Source organism: Clupea harengus, chromosome 3 (genome assembly GCF_900700415.2).
Source record: "Clupea harengus chromosome 3, Ch_v2.0.2, whole genome shotgun sequence".
Lineage (NCBI taxonomy): Eukaryota > Metazoa > Chordata > Actinopteri > Clupeiformes > Clupeidae > Clupea > Clupea harengus.
Window position 1 is genome coordinate 31,576,751 of NC_045154.1, and position 21,290 is coordinate 31,598,040.

Below are 21,290 nucleotides of genomic sequence, written 5' to 3' on the forward strand. Positions count from 1 at the left end.
ACACATGTTGACTACAGGACAGGCCTGGGAATGGTGCGAGTGTTTTATGTGATTTGATTTATTTTTGTTGTGATTACTAGTGTTTCTGTGGCTGTGTATGCAGGCCTGTGTGTGTGTGTTTGCAGCAACACATCTGGCTTTAATTTGCTGCTGTAGTGTAGATCTGTGTGAGTTGGTGTGTATGAGTCGGCATATCATCTGTACCAGTTGGCCTGTGCATTGTAGCCATGCATTCATCAGGGACTGAATGGCTTAATGCATCTCTCTCTCTGTGGGGTTTCTGCTGTAGGTTAGTAGTGTACTTACGAATGTGAGGTGTGAATGCACTCCGGGCAGAGTTTTCGAGTGTGTGTGTGTGTGTGTGTGTGTGTGTCTCTGTAAGCGCATGAGTAAGGTGGACCAGATGTGTGCGCGTGTTTGAGTGTGTGTTGGCTCCAGCTGGCCCCTGGCTCTGCAGTAATGGGAGCCATAACGAGCCTGAAAGAGTCCAAATATAGTCCCCCTCCACTGAAGAGTGTTGCAGAGACGCCGGGAGGAAGACAGGTTTGTCTCTCTCATCTCCTCGCTGACAGTGTTTGCCCCGTTCTTCACTTTCTCCCTTTCCCTCTTTTCGCTCTGAATCACCCCTGCCTTTTCCTTTTACCTCCCTTCTCCCACCTTCTGCCCAGTCCTGAGAGGCCCAAACGAGTTCGCCCCGTGTGTTTTTTTGTTATTCTCTTTCCTGTGAGCTGAAATGGAGAGGGTAGGTCCAGTTGTGTGTTGTTTTTCTCAACAGTGTTGTAGAAGACTAGAGGGATGGGTGTGTGTGCGCATACAAAACTGAGTGTGTGGCAGTCCAGGTGAAGAAGATGGAAAGCACTGAGGATGTTTGGTATTGCTCTCCACTACCGTTTTGTCAAGATGGAGTAATTGTGATGTTAGACAGAGGTACACAGATTTAGGAGAGGACTAAAAAAAAAGAGAGGCTTTGACTTTTCACAGGCCAGACTAAAAAAAAGATACACTGGCTGGGCAAAAACCGGTGGCTTATGACCGGCATGTCTTTTTGCATCAGAAAGAGGTGCAGAGGGCACACCGGAACACAAGCTTGGCACTGCAGGTGGAGCATCCTCCTGATGTGTCCTTGTGTACCTCCAGCAGAGTGGTTGAGACAGAGAAGGTGATACTACACACATGGCCGCCTCACTCTGATGTCAGTCCCCCCTCCTCCTCCTCCCCTCAAATGTATATTAAAAGAAGAAAAAAAGAAAATAACCTCCAGCGTAATTAAAAGCATGATGAAGCCATCAACCACGAGGTGCTCTCGGAGTTCAAACAATAAAAGAGCGTTTGATGAATGAAATCTCGAGGGGGGGGGAGGGAGTGGGGCATTGGGCTGTTTCTTGTTTCTCGTCAGTTTGTTTGTTTGCGCATGGCAGCGCAGCATCTCGACTCCAGAGGAGCTTGGGCAGGTCCTTCCCTTTTCGGCTGTAAATTACAGCTGTTATTTCTGGCCGCTGGATGGCTGCCCGTATTTGATTGGCTGGTTTATGGATCTTGATGGAGTTTGGAGCTTGAGTCATAAAGAAGAAGGAGCTGAAGGAGCTGAAGAAGGATGTGGAAACCGAGCTCATTTGATCTCTCGCTGTGGGAAGGGAGGAAAGGGTTGGGTTTTGGGCCACAAGGGCTCTGATGTGGTGGTGGCGGCCTATCAGACCCTTCGCAGGGGTCACACATTTACAGGGTAATGACTTAATTAGCGCCCACTTCATTAGCAGCTTGCTGGGGGAGTTGGGCAGAGTCGTCTGGAGAGCTGTGTGATTATCTGCAGTGTCATGTCTCATCACAGGGGCTGAGTGCCAGAGAGCTGGCTGGCTGGCAGGCACTGGGCGAATGAGGAGCTCAGGGGATGTGAGTGTGTGTGTATGTGCGCGTGTGCGCGTATGTCCATGTGTGGGTGTATGTCTGTGTATGTGTATGTGTGTGTGTGTGTGTGTGTGTGTGTGTGTGTGTGTGTGTGTGTGTGTGTGCAAACATGACTGTGTGTGTGTGTGGGTGTATGTTTGTTTGTGTGTGTGTGTGTGTGTGAATGTAACTGAGACACTTCATGTGTGTTGACTCTGTGTGTGTGTGTGTGTGTGTGTGTGTGTGTGTGTGTGTGTGTGTGTGTTTACGGGTGTATTTTCCTGGTGCAAGGTGGTCACATAAGATCCAGATTTGGCCCGGGGTGTGTGTCTAGCTGAGAGACACAGATTGCAGAAGACAGAAACGCCGTCCTCCTCGCCAAGGACATCCGCCTGTTGATTTATATGGACTCAGCTGAACGCTTGTCTATGGTCCTGCTTGTGTTGTCCTAAATGAAAGTAGAGGATCTTGGTGTGCAGGGATGGGGACAACGGTCACATAATACACCCGTAAACACACACACACACACACACACACACACACACACACACGGGAGTGTCTCAGTTACACTTACACACACACACACACACACAGACAGAGTAGTTACACACACACACACACACGCATGGAGTGTCTCAGTTACACTTACACACACACACACACACACCGCGCATGGAGTGTCTCAGTTACACACACACACACACACACACAGACAGAGTAGTTACACACAACACACACACACACACATGGAGTGCCAACACAGTTACACACACACACACGCATGAAGTGTCTCAGTTACACTTACACACACACACACACACACACAAACGCACACACACACACATGCATCTGCGCACACACATTAATGTATGGGCGGGTATGGGATGGTGGAGGTTGCTTGTGATTGGGTGTCGGAGGAGGGACTGTACTGTACAATTGAGCGAAGAGTTCAAACAAGTTGTTTAGTGTCTTTTTGACCTCCCCTCGGATCAGTTTGTTCTGCACATCTGTCCTGGCCAGGTCTGCCACTGAGGCAGATGTTGTTGACGGCTGTGCAATTGGAGAGGAAGTCTCAACTGTTCCAAAGATTTCCTTTTTTCTTCCTCTCTCTTTAATACGAACCTGAATGGGTAGGAGTGAGGCACTGAAGCTGATGGGAAGCAGATTGCAGCTCAGCCTTCTCTGGTTTGTGTTCTCTCTCTCTCTCTCTCTTCTCTCTCTCCCTTCTTCTCTTCTCTTCTCTCTCTCTCTTCTCTTCTCTTCTTGTCTCTCTCTCTCCTCTCCTCTCCTCCCTCACATTCACTTTTGCTCTCCATGCAACCAAGAAAGCAAGGTATTGTGGGAATGGGGAGGATTCATTCAGGTCGAAGGTCCTTTGAGCTGTTGGGGAAGTGCAGATCGCATCTGTTTTAATGTCCCAGGCTTACAGTTACTGTACCTACGTGACTGTACAGTTCTTTACGCTTATTATGCGTCTCCGGATGACCTAATCCTTATGATTTATCAATGCTCGCAGGAACTGTTCTCAATCAGACACAATTGCGTGGGTGGAGGGGTTTTTATATCGTCCAGTTAGCAGAGCCCTTTATTATTCAATCTTGTAAGATTCTTTTTTTTGAACCACAGATAAAAGCTCAGCTTTATTCTTGGTTATTGAATCTAGCATGACTTCATGGACAGGGCTGTGTTGGAAGAAGGCCCTGGGAAGCCAACTTGTTTGCACAGTTGGTTATTGTGCTTCGATCGGGGGCCTGGCTGAATGTTTTTTGCATTAGTCCGCTGTTGTTTTGCTTTCCGTCTCCTCTCCGGTTGCTGTATCTCTTTGGCGGCCTGCGGGGCTGCTTAAAGCATTACAACATTAGAAAGATTTATTTCGGCTTTTTTCCCCCCCTTTCCTTCTCCTCGTTTTTGCTACTTCACTGTTTTTCTTTTGGTCGTCATAGCAACCAGAATACTGCGGCTGGCATGGTCTGTTGTATTTGCCTGATATTATTTTCATTTTCATTTTTTTTCTCCGCCCTGCGAGTCCCATCTCCCATCTCCCATCTCCCATCTCCTCCGCCCCCTCGCAGAACGGATCTTTCTGTCTGGCTCACTCTCTGGGTTACCCCTACAATCTGACTAACTAAAGCCGCTTGGATGATCCAGGTGCTCGTGTAAAATAGGTTTGTAAGTGTTTCAGCCCCAGGCGCTCGAGCTCTGAGTTGTCACAGGTATGATTCTGAGTTATCACAGGTATGATTCTGAGTTACCACAGGTATGATTCTGAGTTATCACAGGTATGATTCTGAGTTATCACAGGTATGATTCTGAGTTACCACAGGTATGATTCTGAGTTATCACAGGTATGATTCTGAGTTACCACAGGTATGATTCTGAGTTACCACAGGTATGATTCTGAGTTACCACAGGTATGATTCTGAGTTATCACAGGTATGATTCTGAGTTACCACAGGTATGATTCTGAGTTACCACAGGTATGATTCTGAGTTACCACAGGTATGATTCTGAGTTACCACAGGTATGATTCTGAGTTATCACAGGTATGATTCTGAGTTGTCACAGGTATGATTCTGAGTTACCACAGGTATGATTCTGAGTTATCACAGGTATGATTCTGAGTTATCACAGGTATGATTCTGAGTTACCACAGGTATGATTCTGAGTTACACAGGTATGATTCTGAGTTACCACAGGTATGATTCTGAGTTATCACAGGTATGATTCTGAGTTGTCACAGGTATGATTCTGAGTTACCACAGGTATGATTCTGAGTTATCACAGGTATGATTCTGAGTTATCACAGGTATGATTCTGAGTTACCACAGGTATGATTCTGAGTTACCACAGGTATGATTCTGAGTTACCACAGGTATGATTCTGAGTTGTCACAGGTATGATTCTGAGTTACCACAGTCCACTTCTCTCTGGGCCCACGTACCGTAACCATGACAGCATTGAGGACCTCTGGACGGTTCGAGTGCGGGTCAAGTACTCAAACATCCTCTCAGTCTTACTGTTGTGTGGATAGTGGCATCCCACTGTATTACAAGTCATCTTAGTGTGTGTACTCAAGGCAGTGTAAATAAGCACATGTAGATACGGATAATGGCTAGGGGGAAGGATGAAGAACGAAAGCTAGTGACCTGTAAAAATATATATATATATATTTACATGCATATGACATGTACATTCTAATATTTACTTGCATATGATATGAGCATTATACTTGCATCCTTAATTATTATGTTATTATTATGTTGTTATTATGTTGTTATTATGTTGTCTTAATGTGCCTTATAGGTACCTAAAGCCTAATATTACCATACTGTGCAAACTCTAGGTAGAGCAGATGATGTTAAAGCTGCAGATGAAAGTCAAGAGATGAAAATCAGAAAATGAGATAGCAACTCCGGACAGCACTAATGCGGTTTGTTTTTCCTTCGCTGTGTTCAAGAAAACCAACGGAAGGAAATCATTAACTGTACACCTGAAACCTGATGTTATTGGATAGGCCTTTCATGCCTTTATAGAGCTTTGCTGTGCCTCGTCAAGGGGCAGTGTTAGTGTTTGGGTGGAGTGCTGATGGTGGAGGAAGTTATGTCTGTGACGATTAAGTGGCCTATAAGTTACAGTGAAAAATAAAACAAAAAAACCGCAAGGGTGCATCTTTATACGACATGTATGTTTATATGTGAAATGAGATCAAGGCCGTCATGGTTTTGCTCAGTATGTTTTTCTTTGAGCTGTGTTTTGATGGTTTGTGTGATTACCCGTGGGTAATTATTTATATGTTAGGGGGACCAATCACAGACCTTTTGTGTTTGGTTGAGCGCGGTTCAGTGGGCTGGTTTCTTGTTTGGGCTTTCTTGCTGATATAAGTGCTGATGACAAATGGGCGCAGAGAGGAGAGGAGCTTAGGAGCTGGAGCTACAGCTACGCGCTAACAGGATGCAGGCGATGGGAATCGATCACCACCTTGGGGATTATGAACTCCACTCCAAAACAATAAATGCCTGTGTGTGTGTGTGTGTGTGTGTGTGTGTGTGTGTGTGTGTGTGTGTGTGTGTGTGTGTGTGTGTGTGTGTGTGTGTGTGTGTGTGTGTGTGTGTGTGTGTGTGTGTGTGTGTGTGTGTCCTCACAGCTGAGAATGCAAGCATGTCTCACAAGTAGGTCTCCAAACTTCTTTTCTTACCGTGCCTTTGACAGTTTGGTCAACTGCTGACCCTGCTTCCCAAGCTTTGGTTTCATTCTCATACTCACACTCACATAGATGAGCCATACACATGTATGTATCGATACACACACACACAAACACACAAACAAACACACTATTCACCGTCAGTCTACCTCCAGATGCACTACGGCTGAGGCCAAGGTACAGAAAACCCAGTTCTGGTTTGAGAGGGCATGGAGGTGCAGGACTGGTCTATAATGGACTGGACTAGCCTGGTTTTGGACCAATTTCTTCTTCTCACAGAACTCCCTCATGGTGGGAACACTGTTGTTAAACATGTGTTTTCTTCGTTGTTGGAGAACGTCTTCAGATGTTTTTCATGGTTTCTTTCTGATCTGATTTTCAATTTATTGTGGATTGGTATTAGTATACGTAGAGATAATGTTAGTTTGCGTTTAGCAAAACTCTTTGTGTGTGTGTGTGTTTGTGTGAGAGTGTGTATGTGTGTGAGCACACCATTTTCTTCCAGGGGTTGATTCCCAGGGACCCTGAGGACCAGATTAGTGGTGGAATGCGAAAGTAGAAAATGCAAAAACAACTCCATTGGCCCTGACTCCCCCGGATCCAGACAGAATCTTCTTTTCATTACCCCTTTTTTTCTTCTTCTGAATTCGCTTCCAAATTGAACAAAGGCTCACGCTTTACCGCCAGCTTGTCTTTTCTTTTTCTTCCTCCATCCTACACACACACACACAGACACACGCACACACACACGTACCGGTATCCTGGTGTTTAACAGACCCATAGACCCTTGATTAGTCAGATGTATGTCTGATGTGTCTTTGCCTGCCTTCTGTAACTGCTTGGGTCTGTGACTTCCTTATTCTCTCTGCGTCTGCACCCATCCAGAGTCTCCTAGTCTCCTAGGGTTTTCAAGGGCGACGAGTCAGGAAGACTGCCGCACCTAATTGCAACCATAGGGCCAGATGGGGGGCTTGTGTGTTATGGTTACGAGACAGGAGACACTGTGGCGAAGCTGGCAAAGCCAAAAATGTGCCGGGGGGAGGGGGGACTCACTCACATCAAAGCTAAGGTCATGCACAAAGGGAGTGCGTATGGTAAGGGCTTGTGGTTTTGTGGGGGTGTCTTTCATTTTTTCGCCGAGAAAGCAGATTCCCCCCACTTCCCACTAGGAAACATTGGATAGGAGGAATGTTTCAGTCAGCCCGTTGGTGCCCATCTGGTGTTTACACAGCGTGCCATGCCAGTGCCGAGACTGTTGAGGAAGGCGGGCAACACTAGCAGCATGGAAGAACCAAGGAGATGTTAAGGCTGGCTTACTAAAACGTCCTTGAGGTGAACAGCTGGTGAGGTGAAGTGATTCAGCAGGAGAAAGCCGAGACATGATGAGGAGGAGGAGGAGGAAGGAGGAAGGCCCCGTCATCCTGGGGAAGAGGGTCTGAATCACAGAAGTGTGCATTTGAATGGGCGGGATCCACTTATTGGACCCTATGCACGCGCACTCTTGCACAAGCGGTAAAGCGAGCGGTAAAGGTGTGATCAAGGGCACGGAGTGGTCCAGAACCAGGCTGAAGTTAATTAGTGAAAGGTTTCATTTAAGCCGTCTAATAGCATTGCTGAGCAATCCCTTTAAAGCAAACTGAATGAACAGTGACCCCTCAGCATGAACTTCGTCTTGGGAAAGAGAAATAAAAGTCGCGTGGAGCCAAATGTGGCGAGTAAGGGACGTGGCGAGTGACAGTCGTGTTGAAAACTTGAGTGTGCACGCTGGCACGATGGACCAGTTCTACTGTAACGTTCTGAGACGTTTTTTTTTTAAAAGCCTGATCGGAAATGTGTTAACTTTGAGGATAGCCGATGTAGATTAATTGCATCTCACAATACATACATAATCCGCCACTCTTACAAGAAAGGGAACAGGATATTTTTGCCAGATAGATAGATCAGGCTGGGCAATGCTAGTTACACATTTGCACATCGAAATGTTCCCTGTCAGAGGAATATGTACCCACGGCTTTATCCAAAATCTAACCCTCGGGCGGAAAGTGTCATTTATCTCTGGAGTTTAGACAATAGGGGTACTGAGTTGATACGATTAATCGGTTCTTGGCAGGAGTAGGAACAGCCAGCAATTTATCACTGTTGGGGAGGTTTATAGTGTGCAGGTAGACAGGTTTATCAATGGCAAAATCTGCCTCGCCCATGCGGTTAACATCTCTTTGAACTCAATCATTAGAAGATTCGGGGAACACCTATACTTCAAATATCAGCACGTGTTCAACAACAAGCCATCACTTGAAGAAGCGCAAATGGTTAGGGAGCAGCTGCTAATTAAGGGTTGAGATGAATGAATTAACTGGTGTGTGTGTGTGTGTGTGTGTGTGTGTGTGTGTGTGTGTGTGTGTGTGTGTGTGTGTGTGTGTGTGACTGAGAGAGGATGAATGATTCACCTCTTGTCATGGCATACCTTCCTTGATGCACATTATTCAGTAAAGGTGCTCACACTTAGGGGAACCATTGATGTCTTGAGTATGTATGTATGTATGTTTTGAGACAGACACAGAAAAGGTTGGGGGGGCGGTGGGGGGTTGATTGAGATTGCTCAACTCTTGGGATACACTTTGGGGAAGCATTTATGTCATATCTACATATGTCATATATACGTATCTGTGTGTGTGTGTGTGTGTGTGTGTGTGTGTGTGTGTGTGTGTGTGTGTGTGTGTGTGTGTGTGTGGTGTGTGTGTGTGTGTGTGTGTGAGATATATGCCATACAGTGTTAGGTTATGGATGCTACTGTAATATGGGTGTTAACCCAAACTGAAATATATCCATGTAGTCTGTGCACAGTGCAGGGAGCCACAGCTGGATTTCAATGTAATAAGACACGAGGGGAAACAGATCTACATCTGGGTGTGGCATGCTTATTAAAAGGACTTGGAAGTGGGAAAACCCTGTGGTTGAGTTTTGACGTGTTTGAAGTGTTGAAGGAGAACGGAGCTCTACACCACTGTGCTCAGGTGCGGTAGTGCCCCCACCACTATGCCCTGAAAGAAGAGGTTTCAAATCACTCACAATCACTTCCTCATGATATTTCCTGGTGTGACAGGGCGGCTGGGCTTGACTCCTCTTCTTTCGACTCTGATGTTGGTCTGTAGCCAAACCCGCAGGATCACATACAGGATTTACCCCCCCCCCCCCCCCCCCCCGCACACAAAACAAACTCTGTCCAAAGAAACAAAATGCAGAGCTTCTTTTTTTTTTTTCAGACCGTGGCAATGTGGTACCTTGATTGTAGAGGACAGGCACATTCATTTAATTTGCTTTAGTTTTTTTCTGCTCTCACAGAAGGCAAATTAAATATTTAGTTTCTACTTCATTTGTAATTACAACCGGTTGTAAAATGGCAGTGTTTGTGAGTGTATGTGCTCATGCTATGCGTGCCATGACAGCATGCAAATCCCAACAGTACCCTCGACACCATAAATCAGCCTCTCGCCATTACTTTCTCTGTCACACATCCATGCACACGCAAGAGCTCTTCCTGTGGATGCCCACAAGTTCCACACAAGTTCCCCACAAGTTCCCCACTCTGTGTGTGTGTGTGTGTGTGTCTGTCTGTCTGTCTGTCTGTGTCTGTCTGTGTCTGTGTCTGTGTCTGTGTCTGTGTGTCTGTGTCTGTGTCTGTGTCTGTGTCTGTGTGTGTGTCTGTCTGTCTGTCTGTCTGTCTGTCTATCTGTCTGTCTGTGTCTGTGTGTGTCTGTCTGTGTCTGTGTGTCTGTCTCTCTGTCTGTCTGTGTGTGTGTGTGTGTCTGTCTGTCTGTCTGTGTCTGTCTGTGTGTGTGTGTGTGTGTGTGTGTGTGTGTGTGTGTGTGTGTGTGTGTGCGTACACACACGCGCATCATCCCCAACGTGATTGCATATTCTAAATGCAAACACATAAACAAAGAAACACTGGCACAGGGGATAGGCTTGAGAGCGTGTGTGTGTTTTGTTTTCTAATTCCTGAGCGCTCACAGCAGTGGGGTTAATTAGAGAGCATGGGAGGACACAGAGAGGCAGTGAAGACTGATTTACAGGCCGTTTGCTTTTGGGGCTGATGATTCCCCCCCCCTTTCTCTCTCTCTCTATCTCTCTCTCTCTCATCTTTCTCTCCTCTTTCTCTGTCTGTTTCTCTCCGCTCAGTCTCTCTCTCTCTCTCTCTCTCTCATCTTTCTCTCTCTCTCTCTCTGTCTCTCCCTCGGAGTCATTGTGTTCTGAGTGGCGAATGTCGTGAATGCTGGGTGATGACTGAGACGCGCATCACATGACTGGGAAAGTTCTGCTGGTGCGTTTGAACTTGTCAAAGCGTGATTACAAACACACTCACGACCCCCCCCACCCCCACACAAACATGGCGTTTTCCCCCTGAGGGTCCTGATAGGCTTCGCTTCAACAGTAATATCAACTCGGATGAAAGCATACTTGGAAAAGAACAACAAAAAAAAACCTCCAAACAAAAACAGTGCTGCGTTTCATCATCCCTGCATTCAGGCAAACAAACAAACAATATTCGTTAAGTCCTAATAGTTAGTCTGACTATCCTAATAGTCCTAATGTCTGACCTGACAATTGTGCGTTTGTGTTTGTGTTTCGACAGGTTGTGAGGGGGCCGCAGCTCATCGCAGTGGCGTCAACGGATCCAGGGGCTGGGGGGGTAGAAGCCTCCCCCCTGCAAGGCAACGACATCCAGGTGCAGTACGTCCAGCTGGCCCCCGTCACGGACCACACGGCTGCTGTGCAGGTGAGAGACACAGAGACCCCCGCAGCAGTCAGCACGGCGTCTGAGTGGCTGAGTACTAAAACAGTGTGTTCCTGGGGCTCATCTGGTAGAGCCAGTTACTACAGAACAACACCAAGAGCATGGGCTTAATACCCAGGGAACAAAGATACTGATAACAATACATGGCTGCGCTGTATCCCTGCGGTTACCAGGCTTAGGCGCTGGAGGGGGAAACTAAGCAGTGAAGTCTGTGGTCTTGTAAATCAGACTTCTAGCCAGCTCTCGCAAAGATATTAGGAACACGATGTGTCTTAACCTGGCCAATACCTACTAAATTTTAATGGAAGGGATCTGTTCTGTTGTTTGGAATTTTGACCAACCTCCATTGGATGTTTTGTAGTCAATTTGACTTGCATATGAACATTGACGCATCAAACTAAGTTATTACCAGTTATTAAGCATAGAAAGTGCATGTCAGAGATTCAGCTGCCCATGAAATAATAATTACCATATATATATGGTATATACTTTAGTCATTTTCAATTTTGAAGATATTTCAGATGTTGTTCATCTAATTTCAAGAGGTAGTCAGAAAATAACATTTGATGTAAATAAAATCCCTAAATCTAATGTTTTTCTTGCTAATAATTTTGGTAAAATAAATGTAATTTCATGTGAAATTATGTTAGTGTAGGAAGAGGACTTAAATCGACATCCCCTAAAGTATCTATTACTCTGTTTCGAGACTATTAAGATAGCAAGCCATGACTTATCAGGGACTGATCGAGACTATTAAGATAGCAAGCCATGACTTATCAGGGACTGATCGAGACTATTAAGATAGCAAGCCATGACTTATCAGGGACTGATCGAGACTATTAAGATAGCAAGCCATGACTTATCAGGGACTGATCGAGACTATAAGATAGCAAGCCATGACTTATCAGGGACTGATCGAGACTATTAAGATAGCAAGCCATGACTTATCAGGGACTGATCGAGACTATTAAGATAGCAAGCCATGACTTATCAGGGACTGATCGAGACTATTAAGATAGCAAGCCATGGCTTATCAGGGACTGATCGAGACTATTAAGATAGCAAGCCATGACTTATCAGGGACTGATCGAGACTATTAAGATAGCAAGCCATGACTTATCAGGGACTGATCGAGACTATTAAGATAGCAAGCCATGACTTATCAGGGACTGATCGAGACTATTAAGATAGCAAGCCATGACTTATCAGGGACTGATCGAGACTATTAAGATAGCAAGCCATGACTTATCAGGGACTGATCGAGACTATTAAGATAGCAAGCCATGACTTATCAGGGACTGATCGAGACTATTAAGATAGCAAGCCATGACTTATCAGGGACTGATCGAGACTATTAAGATAGCAAGCCATGGCTTATCAGGGACTGATGGGCATTTCTATTAGCTGATGGTATTCCATATTCTTCAACTAAGTGAAGGGGAATGGCAGAGATGAATGGTGCAGTCATGGAAACTAAATAAATGGTCTTCAGGTAATGTCACATTCAAATAAATAAATCAATAAATGTTTTAAGAATGTTAAGGTCTTTCCTCACTGTCATGAAAATAGCTATATGGACCAGGAAGGATAAGATAGACATCTTGCTCTCATCTATTTTGGCTATTTGAACTCATTAAGGGATACGGCACATTGAACCAAGCCCTGAATTTAGGTGTTAAGACTAGGATACTTACACCTTGGAACCTACCTTCAAAGGTGTTTGGAAATATGATTTCATGAACCAGATTTCATGAACTTATTCTCCACGCACCATGGACTGGCTCGGTGTGTGGAAAATAATAGTTCCTCCAAGGTCACTGATAGTTGCAGGGAACTAGCGGATACAAAAAAAAAAGAATACAGACATTCTTGAAACGTGTATCACACAAGTCAACTGTTGTAGTTATGAATCATTCAGCAGTGTTTGCTGTCGGGATTTCAGACTGGTGTTTCTCAACCCTGTTCCTCGGGCCAGAAGGCCCAAACACCCTGGGATCGTTTCCAGCTTTTGATAAGGTAGTCAGACCCAGTGAAATAGATCCCTGACGCTGCGTCTGTGATATTTCATCGTCCGTGTTATATGAAATGTAATGGAAGGCTGTCCTGTTTCACCCATCATGTCTGCTCATAATCCCTGACGACGTCAAACCAATTTGCTACAGGAGGAAAGACAATTGAGCAACGCCACTAACAGACTTAATGGGAAAACTCCAGACAGTAGGCCTGGGGGAGACAGACTGACACGCATACACACACCTCCAGTACAAAATACCTTTTTTAACGGTGTGATTGAGAGGTAGCAGAGCGGTTAGCTGCCCTCTCTCTGTGTGTGTGTCGGTTCATGTGAACCCTGCTTCCTGGACGCCAGCCTAGGGCCCCTGTTCTCGCAGCGTTGTGTGTGCCATGAGCCGAACCAGGTCCTCCTGCTCATTTGGCCTCAACACAAACCACATCAGTTTGTTTTTGCAAAGTGTAATAAATGTCTGAGTGCTCGCCCTTTTTCTCTTTCGCTCTCCCAAACATCACCCCCTCCCCTCCCCTCCCCTCCCTTCCCTCACTCACTTTATCTATCTGCAGAAATCTGTAATCATTTCCTCATGAAGCCTTTGTGGTGTTTCAAAGGCACAGAGAGTGCACTGAGAAGTTCTGGACTCCATGGGGCAGAACCCACTGCGCACGCACTTAGTCCATACGGGTGAAGAGAGACTTTGGTGTAGGGTTTAGGATTCGAGGTCTAGATGACGCCACCGTGTATATTTATATAGTCCACTCACCCCCCCCCCCCCCTTTTTTTTTGAGACAAGGTTTAGAATTTGAGATTGGTTATCAATCTTAAGGTTATAAAGTGGTTTCACTTTTACACCAATACACAGCCTTTTTGTGTTTTAAATCTCCATTTCTCACTTTCTCAGAAACTCACACTCACAGTCTTCCAATCTCTTGCCTGCATCCTGGCAGACGTATACTTAGCCATAGTTAGGAAAGCATGCAGACTCGTCAGTGTCTGAGTGAGGGAAAGCAGTAATTAGGGGATAAATCCTAAGTCTGAGAGAGAGAGAGAGAAGAGAGAGAGAGAGAAAGAAAGAGAGACCAGCGAGAACGAAAGTGGCACGATGGTGAAGTCGTGCGCTGAGAGCATTCACCGCAAAGCCCTTTGAAGTGGCAACGTCAAATCTCCCAGGGTTCAGGGATGACACCACCCCCACCCCCCAACACACACACACACACACACACACTCACTGCTTGCCACCTTTTTTTTTCATTGCCTCTCTTCTTCTATGGTCATGTGAGAGTAGAATGATTCAGCTGCCCTGATAAGCAAAGATGCTTTTTTGGGGGGACTCCAGCTGTGGCCCTTTAAACTGGCCTCCTCCCCTCCTCCTGTTAGTAGTTGCGGGCGGCAGGTCGCACCCTTGGCCTACTTCCTCCGTGCACTGTTAACAGGACTCAGCAGTCTGTTTTTGTTTGCAGGCATCCTAAACGTGCCAGCTCTGTTGTATTTCATACTCTTCAGGCAGGGCATAATAGAGACCAGAAGGCCTTTCTCCTTCACTGTCTCCACTCCCGAGGGCCAGGCCCACAGAACTACCCGGTGTTCTAAGTCAGGGTGCTGACTACGTCCCTGTTTGTCTCCCTCCTGGCTGCTGGACCCTTGGAGGAAGACAATGGGCTTGTTTTTCTGTGGACTTGGATAATACATACGGTCCGAAGACAACGGCCCTTCTGTGTTCTGTAAGCCTTGCTCAGGGAGTGCTCAGGGTGTTTTATTGGTCTGCTCAAGTTATCGATGATTTGCCTTTTTTGCAAGCTAATAGGCCCTGATTCATTCCCCTACAGTGTCTGGACTTCTGGAACTGAGAGTGATGACAGGAAAATGAATAGAGGAGGAGGAGGAGGAGAAGAACAGCATGAGGCGAAGGGGTTGTTTGTGTTTTTTTTTTTTCACGTGCCTGGATGTCATTGCAGCTTTTGCAGCAATCAGGTTGTTTATGCCTCGGTGCTATCTCCTAATGTGTTTATAAAAGCACGGGATTATTTGTTGTCAGGCGTGATCGTTTCCACAGTGCAGGATCCCAAAATGCTTTATCCTTTGCATGGTGTCGATTTGTTTAGTTAGGCAACCGGCCTAACCTACCTATACTGTATATAAACTTAAAATCTCTATATATGGTTAACTTTGTGTGGCAGTGTGTCTTGGTCTATATATATATATATATATATATATATATAATATATATATATATATATATGGTATATTTATAATTACACTCACTCATATAGTATATATACACACAGAGGTAATAACACACATACACATACACACACACACACACACACACACACACACGATAAGGAAAAATCCCAGTTAGTGGCTTTCTATTTGTCTATTCACAGTTAAAAACCTCCCAGTGAAGTGTTGCACTATGGGAACCACAGCACACTCACTCTGTCTGCTGCAGAATCATGTGGTAGCATTTATACAAGCACTTGGAAATTACTTATGCTTTTTTATTTATTTATTTATCTCCGCATTTCGTTCTCTTTTTATTTAATAGTTTCCATATAGACGGCTCGGATCACAAAAACAGGGGAAAATGATTTCCGAAATCAGGAAAAGATCGGTTGCCTGTTCCTTTTTGAGAGCTTGGTGAGAGACTCAGTCTTGTAGGCCCCCACCCTTAAGCTGATTCAGACCCTGGTCACTCAAGTGCTGTCAGTGTCTGTCAGTGTTGGTGCAAGGTCTCCGTTAGTCCCCAGGAAAGATCGTGAGACGCCTCGGAGCATGCAGCTGCCTTTGGGGGGGAGCAAGGAGGAAGGAAGCCTCGTTGAATGCATCGGCTGATGGTCGGCTGACGGTAGCACTCCACAGATGCTGTCACTGTCTGACCAGGATGTGCGCTTCACGGGTCAGCGAAAGACACTAGTTCATTTCACCCCGGATCCGTTTCAATTGGGCTGCTAATGGTTGGTTCAGGAAGGACACCTACCGTGAATTCTAACCTTTTGAGATGACAGTGAGGTGTGCGATGTGAGTGTTCACCTGAAGGGGTTCCGTAGTGCTGTGTTAATGATGTGAGGCATGTTTGTCCAAACCAGCAATGTGTTTGTTGACTTTCACTCACATATGAGTGCTTAAACAGCTGAGTGAGTGGCGAGTTGCACTCACAGAGGTCTCAGAGAGGTAGGCTGCAAAGGACTGGTGCACAGCTGTGCTCAGGGGATTGTATGAGGAGCTCTCTGTGTGTGTGTGTGTGTGTGTGTGTGTGTGTGTGTGTGTGTGTGTGTGTGTGTGTGTGTGTGTGTGTGTGTGTGTGTGTGTGTGTGTGTGTGTGTGTGTGTGTGTGTGTGTGTGTGTGTGTGTGTGTGTGTGTGTGATCCTTGAGTGAGGATTAAAACTTGCAGGTGTGCCGGAGAGAGACTCTGGCTGTCCAGTAAGGAAGGAATGACTCATCCACTATGGTCACATGTCTCTCTCTCTCTCTCTCGCTCTCTCTCTCTCTCCCTCCCTCTCAGAGGTGACTCATCCTCTCATACCTCCCACCTCTCCAAGTTGATTACTTGAAACGCTTTAGTCATAATTCATTTCTTAAATTCCAACTTTAACCTTTTTGTGCACTCTGTCTTTGTACCTTTCATTTCTGTCTCTCTCTCTGTAGGCATAAAAGAAGAGTGAAGTTAACTGCAACAGCAATGCATGTACAGTCATGGACAGAAATATTGGCACCCCTGCACTTCTGTCAGATAATGTACCAATTCTCCCAGAAAATTGTTGCTATTACAAATGCTTTGGTATTCTTATGTTGATTTATATGGTTTGCATTGGAACAACCCAAAAAAGCAGAGAAGAAAATTTGATTCCACACAAATCTCCAAAAGTGGACTGGACAAAATTATTGGCACCTTTTCAAAATTGTAAGAAATAATTGTATTTCAAGCAATGTAATACTCCTTTAATTTGTATTTAAACTCACCTGTGGCAAGTCACAAATGCTGGTTATATAGAAATCACATTTGCAACCAGTTAAAACGGAGCAAAGTTGACTCAACCTTTGTGTTGTGTTTCTGTGTATACCGCACTGAGCATGGAGAAACAAAAGAAGAGCAAAGAATTGTCTGAGGATTTGAGAACCAAAATTGTAGAAAAGCATGGACAATCTCAAGGCAACAAAGGATTGTTCGAAAGGTGGATAAAAAACCTAGAACAACTTCAAAACAAATTCAAGCTGCCCTACAGACACAGGGTACAACAGTGTCAGCTCACACTATCCGTCGCCATTTGAATGAAATGGGACGCTATGGTAGGAGACCCAGGAGGTCCCCACTGCTGACACAGAGACATATAAAAGCCAGACTGGAGTTTGCCAAAACTTTCCAGGGGAAGCCAAAAACATTCTGGGAGAACGTCCTGTGGACAGATGAGACCAAAGTAGAGCTTTTTGGTAAAGCAGTTTAGAGAAAACGAAATGAGGCCTTCAAAGAAAAGAACACGGTTCCTACAGTCAAACACGGTGGAGGTTCACAGATGTTTTGGGGTTGCTTTGCGGCTTCTGGAACCCGATGCCTTGACTGTGTGCATGGCATCAGGAAATCTGAAGACTACCAAATAATTTTTGGGTGCAATGTAGGGCCCAGTGTCAGAAAGTTGGGTCTCCGTCAGAGGACATGGGTCTTCCAGCAGGACAATGACCCAAAGCACACTTCAAAAAGCACCCAGAAAGGGTTAAGACAAAGCACTGGAGAGTTCTGAAGTGGCCGAGATGAGTCCAGATCTTAATCCCATAGCACACCTGTGGCATGATCTCAAAACAGCAGTTGGGAGAAGGCACCCTTCAAATGTGAGAGACCTGGAGCAGTTGGAAAAAGAAGAGTGGTCCAAAATTCCAGTAGAGAGGTGTAAGTCACTCAAATATTAAGTTTAGGGTGCCAATAATTTTGTGCAGTCCATTTTTGGAGTTTTGTGCAGAATCAAGTCAGATTTTTGTTGTTCTAATGCAAACAAAATAAATAAACATGTGAATACCAAAGCATTTGTAATTGCAACAATTTTCTGGTTCAAGTGGTGCATTATCTGACAGAAGTGCAGGGGTGCCAATATTTTTGTCCATGACTGTATGTATGTCTGTGAGTGTGCAAGTGCATTTTGATCACTGTTTTTTCTCTCTCCCTCTCTTTCTCTCTCTCTCCCTCCCTCTCTTTCTCTCTCTCCTCCCTCTCTTTCTCTCTCTCTCCCTCCCTCTTTCTCTCTCTCTCTCCCTCCCTCTCTTTCTCTCTCTCCCTCCCTCTCTCTCTCTCTCTCTCTCTCCCTCCCTTTCTTTCTCTCTCTCTCCCTCCTCTCTCTCTCTCTCTCTCTCTCTCCCTCCCTCTCTCTCTCTCTCTCTCTCCCTCTCTTTCTCTCTCTCTCTCTCTCTCTCTCTCTCTCTCTCTCAGGCTGAGGGGCTGGGCCCTGAGATGGATGTGAAGGACACCATCCAAATCCAGCAAGGCGAGAACGGCGAGGTGGTGCAGATCCAGATGCCCGTGAGCAGCGTTGGCACGTGAGACCGCCGCCCCCAACCCTGTCTGTGGGCAGCGAGACGCACACCAAGCCAGGCCTCACGGCCGGAGCAGCTGAGGGACAACGAGGAGGAGGAAGAAGAGGAGGAAGAAGAAGGGTTAAGCAGTAAAACTGAAAATAACTGAGAATGAAGTACCCACAAGTCAGAGGTGCTTCACTTCAGCGCCTTCTCCATCTCCAGTCCTCTTGGCCCAATCAAAGTAGTGATCGTTTTCTATTGACTTTGTATTGCTTTATTATTTTACTAATAACTTGTCTGGTGAGCACTGGAACATGCTAGACCGAGGGGGCGGTGGCCGGCATTTTTGAGCTCCTTCATTGGCGGTGTTTGAGCGGGGCAGATAAAGCGCTGGCTCCGTCGGACGCCATCATTCCGTCAGCTTCACGAGCACACATTGGAGTCGCAGCCTCAGCGAAGTGCAGATTTGAAAGGAATTAAGCCTCTCCATTAATCTTTTCTATTTTTTTTCCCCTTGGAAAAATAAAAGACTCTCGCCAAGCTGAGACCCTCTCTTCTCACGCCCTCTGCCATGTGAAGTCTTATTTTGTTTGTCATGAAGGTCACCTACAGAACACCCTGACAGACAGTGTTACACAAAACCCTTTCTTTTGCTAGTATTCATTTGTACTGTCTTTTCTCTTTGCTGGTTAGATGTTTTTTTTTGTTTTTTACTGTTTGTGACTCATTTTCTTTTGTTTGTGTGCTTTTTAGTTCTCCGTAGCCCAACTGTAACGACTTGAGAGTGGTGAGCCACATAACATGTTTGTGTCCTCATACCTTAGTGGAGAACATTGCGAAAAATATTGGTTGGGGTTTAGAGTTTTTGTAGAATGCAGTTGACTGATAGAAAACATGATTTTGGTAAGAGACACTCTCTCGCACAGAAGAAGTTGCTTTGTGTTGAACATGAAACCCAGCTTGGTTTCTCATGCTATTGTTTTGGTTTGTGTGTGTATGTGTGCGTGTGAGTGAAAGATGTAAATAAATATCTATGGGCTGCTCAGGATTTGCCCTTCATTTACTGAGGCTGTTTTTTTTTTTTTTTAAGTCTGCCTGTCTTTTAAACATTAACAGTAGCAGAAAGAGACTAGGGCTTGTGGCCTCTCTCTTCTGCTTTAGTAATAACAGGACTGGGAAAACTGTGGTGAATCTGGACTGCTGAGTAATGTCGAGGACTGCTTTCAAGTGTACTCTGTGTGGTTTGAGAATTGTACATGCCACGTGCCTTTTGTCATCCATAGAACGTTTCCTTTTAGTGGGAAAGTGCTTATGAAGATGTTCAAATTCAGATTGTTTTTGTAAAGGTCAAATGCATCCTCTTCTGTACAGAATTCAGTTGGGCAGTTGAACACCATGCCTTATGACTTACAGTTATTTCCTAAACTGTACAGCTTAGTGATATGTTCCCAGGAAAAGTTGTTGGGAGAGATCTAAACAAATGTAATTCTTTTGTTTATATCTGTAGTCTAGATAAATTAGTGTCTCAGTGTACGATGACATCATTTGAAGAGCAGTTGGTTTGCGTCTCCCATTAAACAGAGAGTTTAACAAAGGCTGGCAAGCGAATCCTGCTGGACCTATGTAGATTATGAAAGTTCAACAAACAGCACAAGAGGCTGGCTGGCGGGCTGACCTCCTCGTCTGGGATGGTCTTCTTTGCTGTTTGTGGACGGCACTCCCCTCGCAGCTCAATCGAGAACATTGTTCTGGGGTCTCCCCTGTCCGGGATCCCTGAAGAGCTGAACCAGGCGGGGGAGGGTCCGCAGAGAAGAGCCTGTGATGTATACGGGACAGGCAGGAGGAAGAGACACTAATGGACTTCTCTGAAGCGCCAGGGAGATTTCCCACGCATGGTCTGATGTAATGGTATTTTTTGGAAGAACTGCAAGAAACAGTCAGGGCAGAAGTTGATAAAAACATCACCACTTCCCGTTGTTTTCACTCCGTCTCCCTGTCCCTCTACTTCTCTCTTCCCCCCCCCCCCCCTCCCTTTTTTATAGTTCCCCCTGTCTCTTGTTTTAGTCCTGTCGCTCTTTCCGTTCTCTGTCTACCTCTCTTCCTTTTTCTGTCATTCTCTCTCCCCTTGACAGTCTGTAGCAAGGACAATCTTGGCATGGACGCCTCCCCAGCCTTCTTCAGCCCCTGTCTCCCCCTGTGGCCCCCTGTTCTCTCCACCTCCACCCACCCCTTCAACATCCCAGCCCAAATCAAGAGGGACCTGGTTGGCTTCTCTTTCCTTCCAAAAGTCAGGAGGAGGAAGGCAGCGGCTTGGACTCTTCACTTTTTACAAGCTTGGGAGCAGGCCAGGGGATCGGGGCCGTCGTCGTAGCAACGGCATGGGGGCCGCTGGCGGCCGGGCTGATAACCGATGAAAAAGTGTAGCAGTGAAGAGGCAGGAGTGTGTGTGTGTGTTTGTGTGCGTGTGTGTGTTAGTGTGTGTGAGACCTGGACCTTCGCCGGACACACCGCAGAAGGGTGGGGAGAGGGTTAAGAGTTTACTCCTCTCTTCCCACCACCATTACAGCACAAGCCTGCACGTTATCCTTTATGGATCACACTTCAGCACCAGAGTCCAAGCCCCTCTCCCAAACTGAGCTGCTGCCCTGTCCAGAGTGGCGAACCACAGATAACTATTTATTTCAGAATTTCTGTTAAATTGTTACCACAATTGTTACAAAGTTATTGTTACAAAGTTATCTTGGGATAGTCAAGAGCAAGCAAACATATTTGGATTGAAATAAAATGACAATGTCCAGAGACCGTTATTTAAAAACAGAGAAAGTATAGGTCAATAAATCTCTTGCGTAAAAGTTCCCAGCCCTAGGCCCTGTCTCAAACTGAAAGTGGGACAGCT

The 21,290-nt window shown here is 45.7% G+C and overlaps 1 protein-coding gene across 1 annotated transcript in view; it reads left to right on the plus strand.

Annotated features, from left to right (window-relative positions):
* The window catches only part of LOC105900430 (BTG3 associated nuclear protein), a 40,219-nt gene extending 20,762 nt beyond the window's left edge, over nt 1-19,457 (plus strand). Inside the window, exons 11-14 of the mRNA XM_031565394.1 lie at nt 5,809-5,824; nt 7,077-7,114; nt 10,719-10,862; nt 18,309-19,457. Coding sequence (XP_031421254.1) covers nt 5,809-5,824; nt 7,077-7,114; nt 10,719-10,862; nt 18,309-18,419 — 309 coding nt within the window. The 3' untranslated portion in view covers nt 18,420-19,457. The remainder of the gene's footprint in view (nt 1-5,808; nt 5,825-7,076; nt 7,115-10,718; nt 10,863-18,308) is intronic.
* Nucleotides 19,458-21,290: the final 1,833 nt, after the last annotated feature.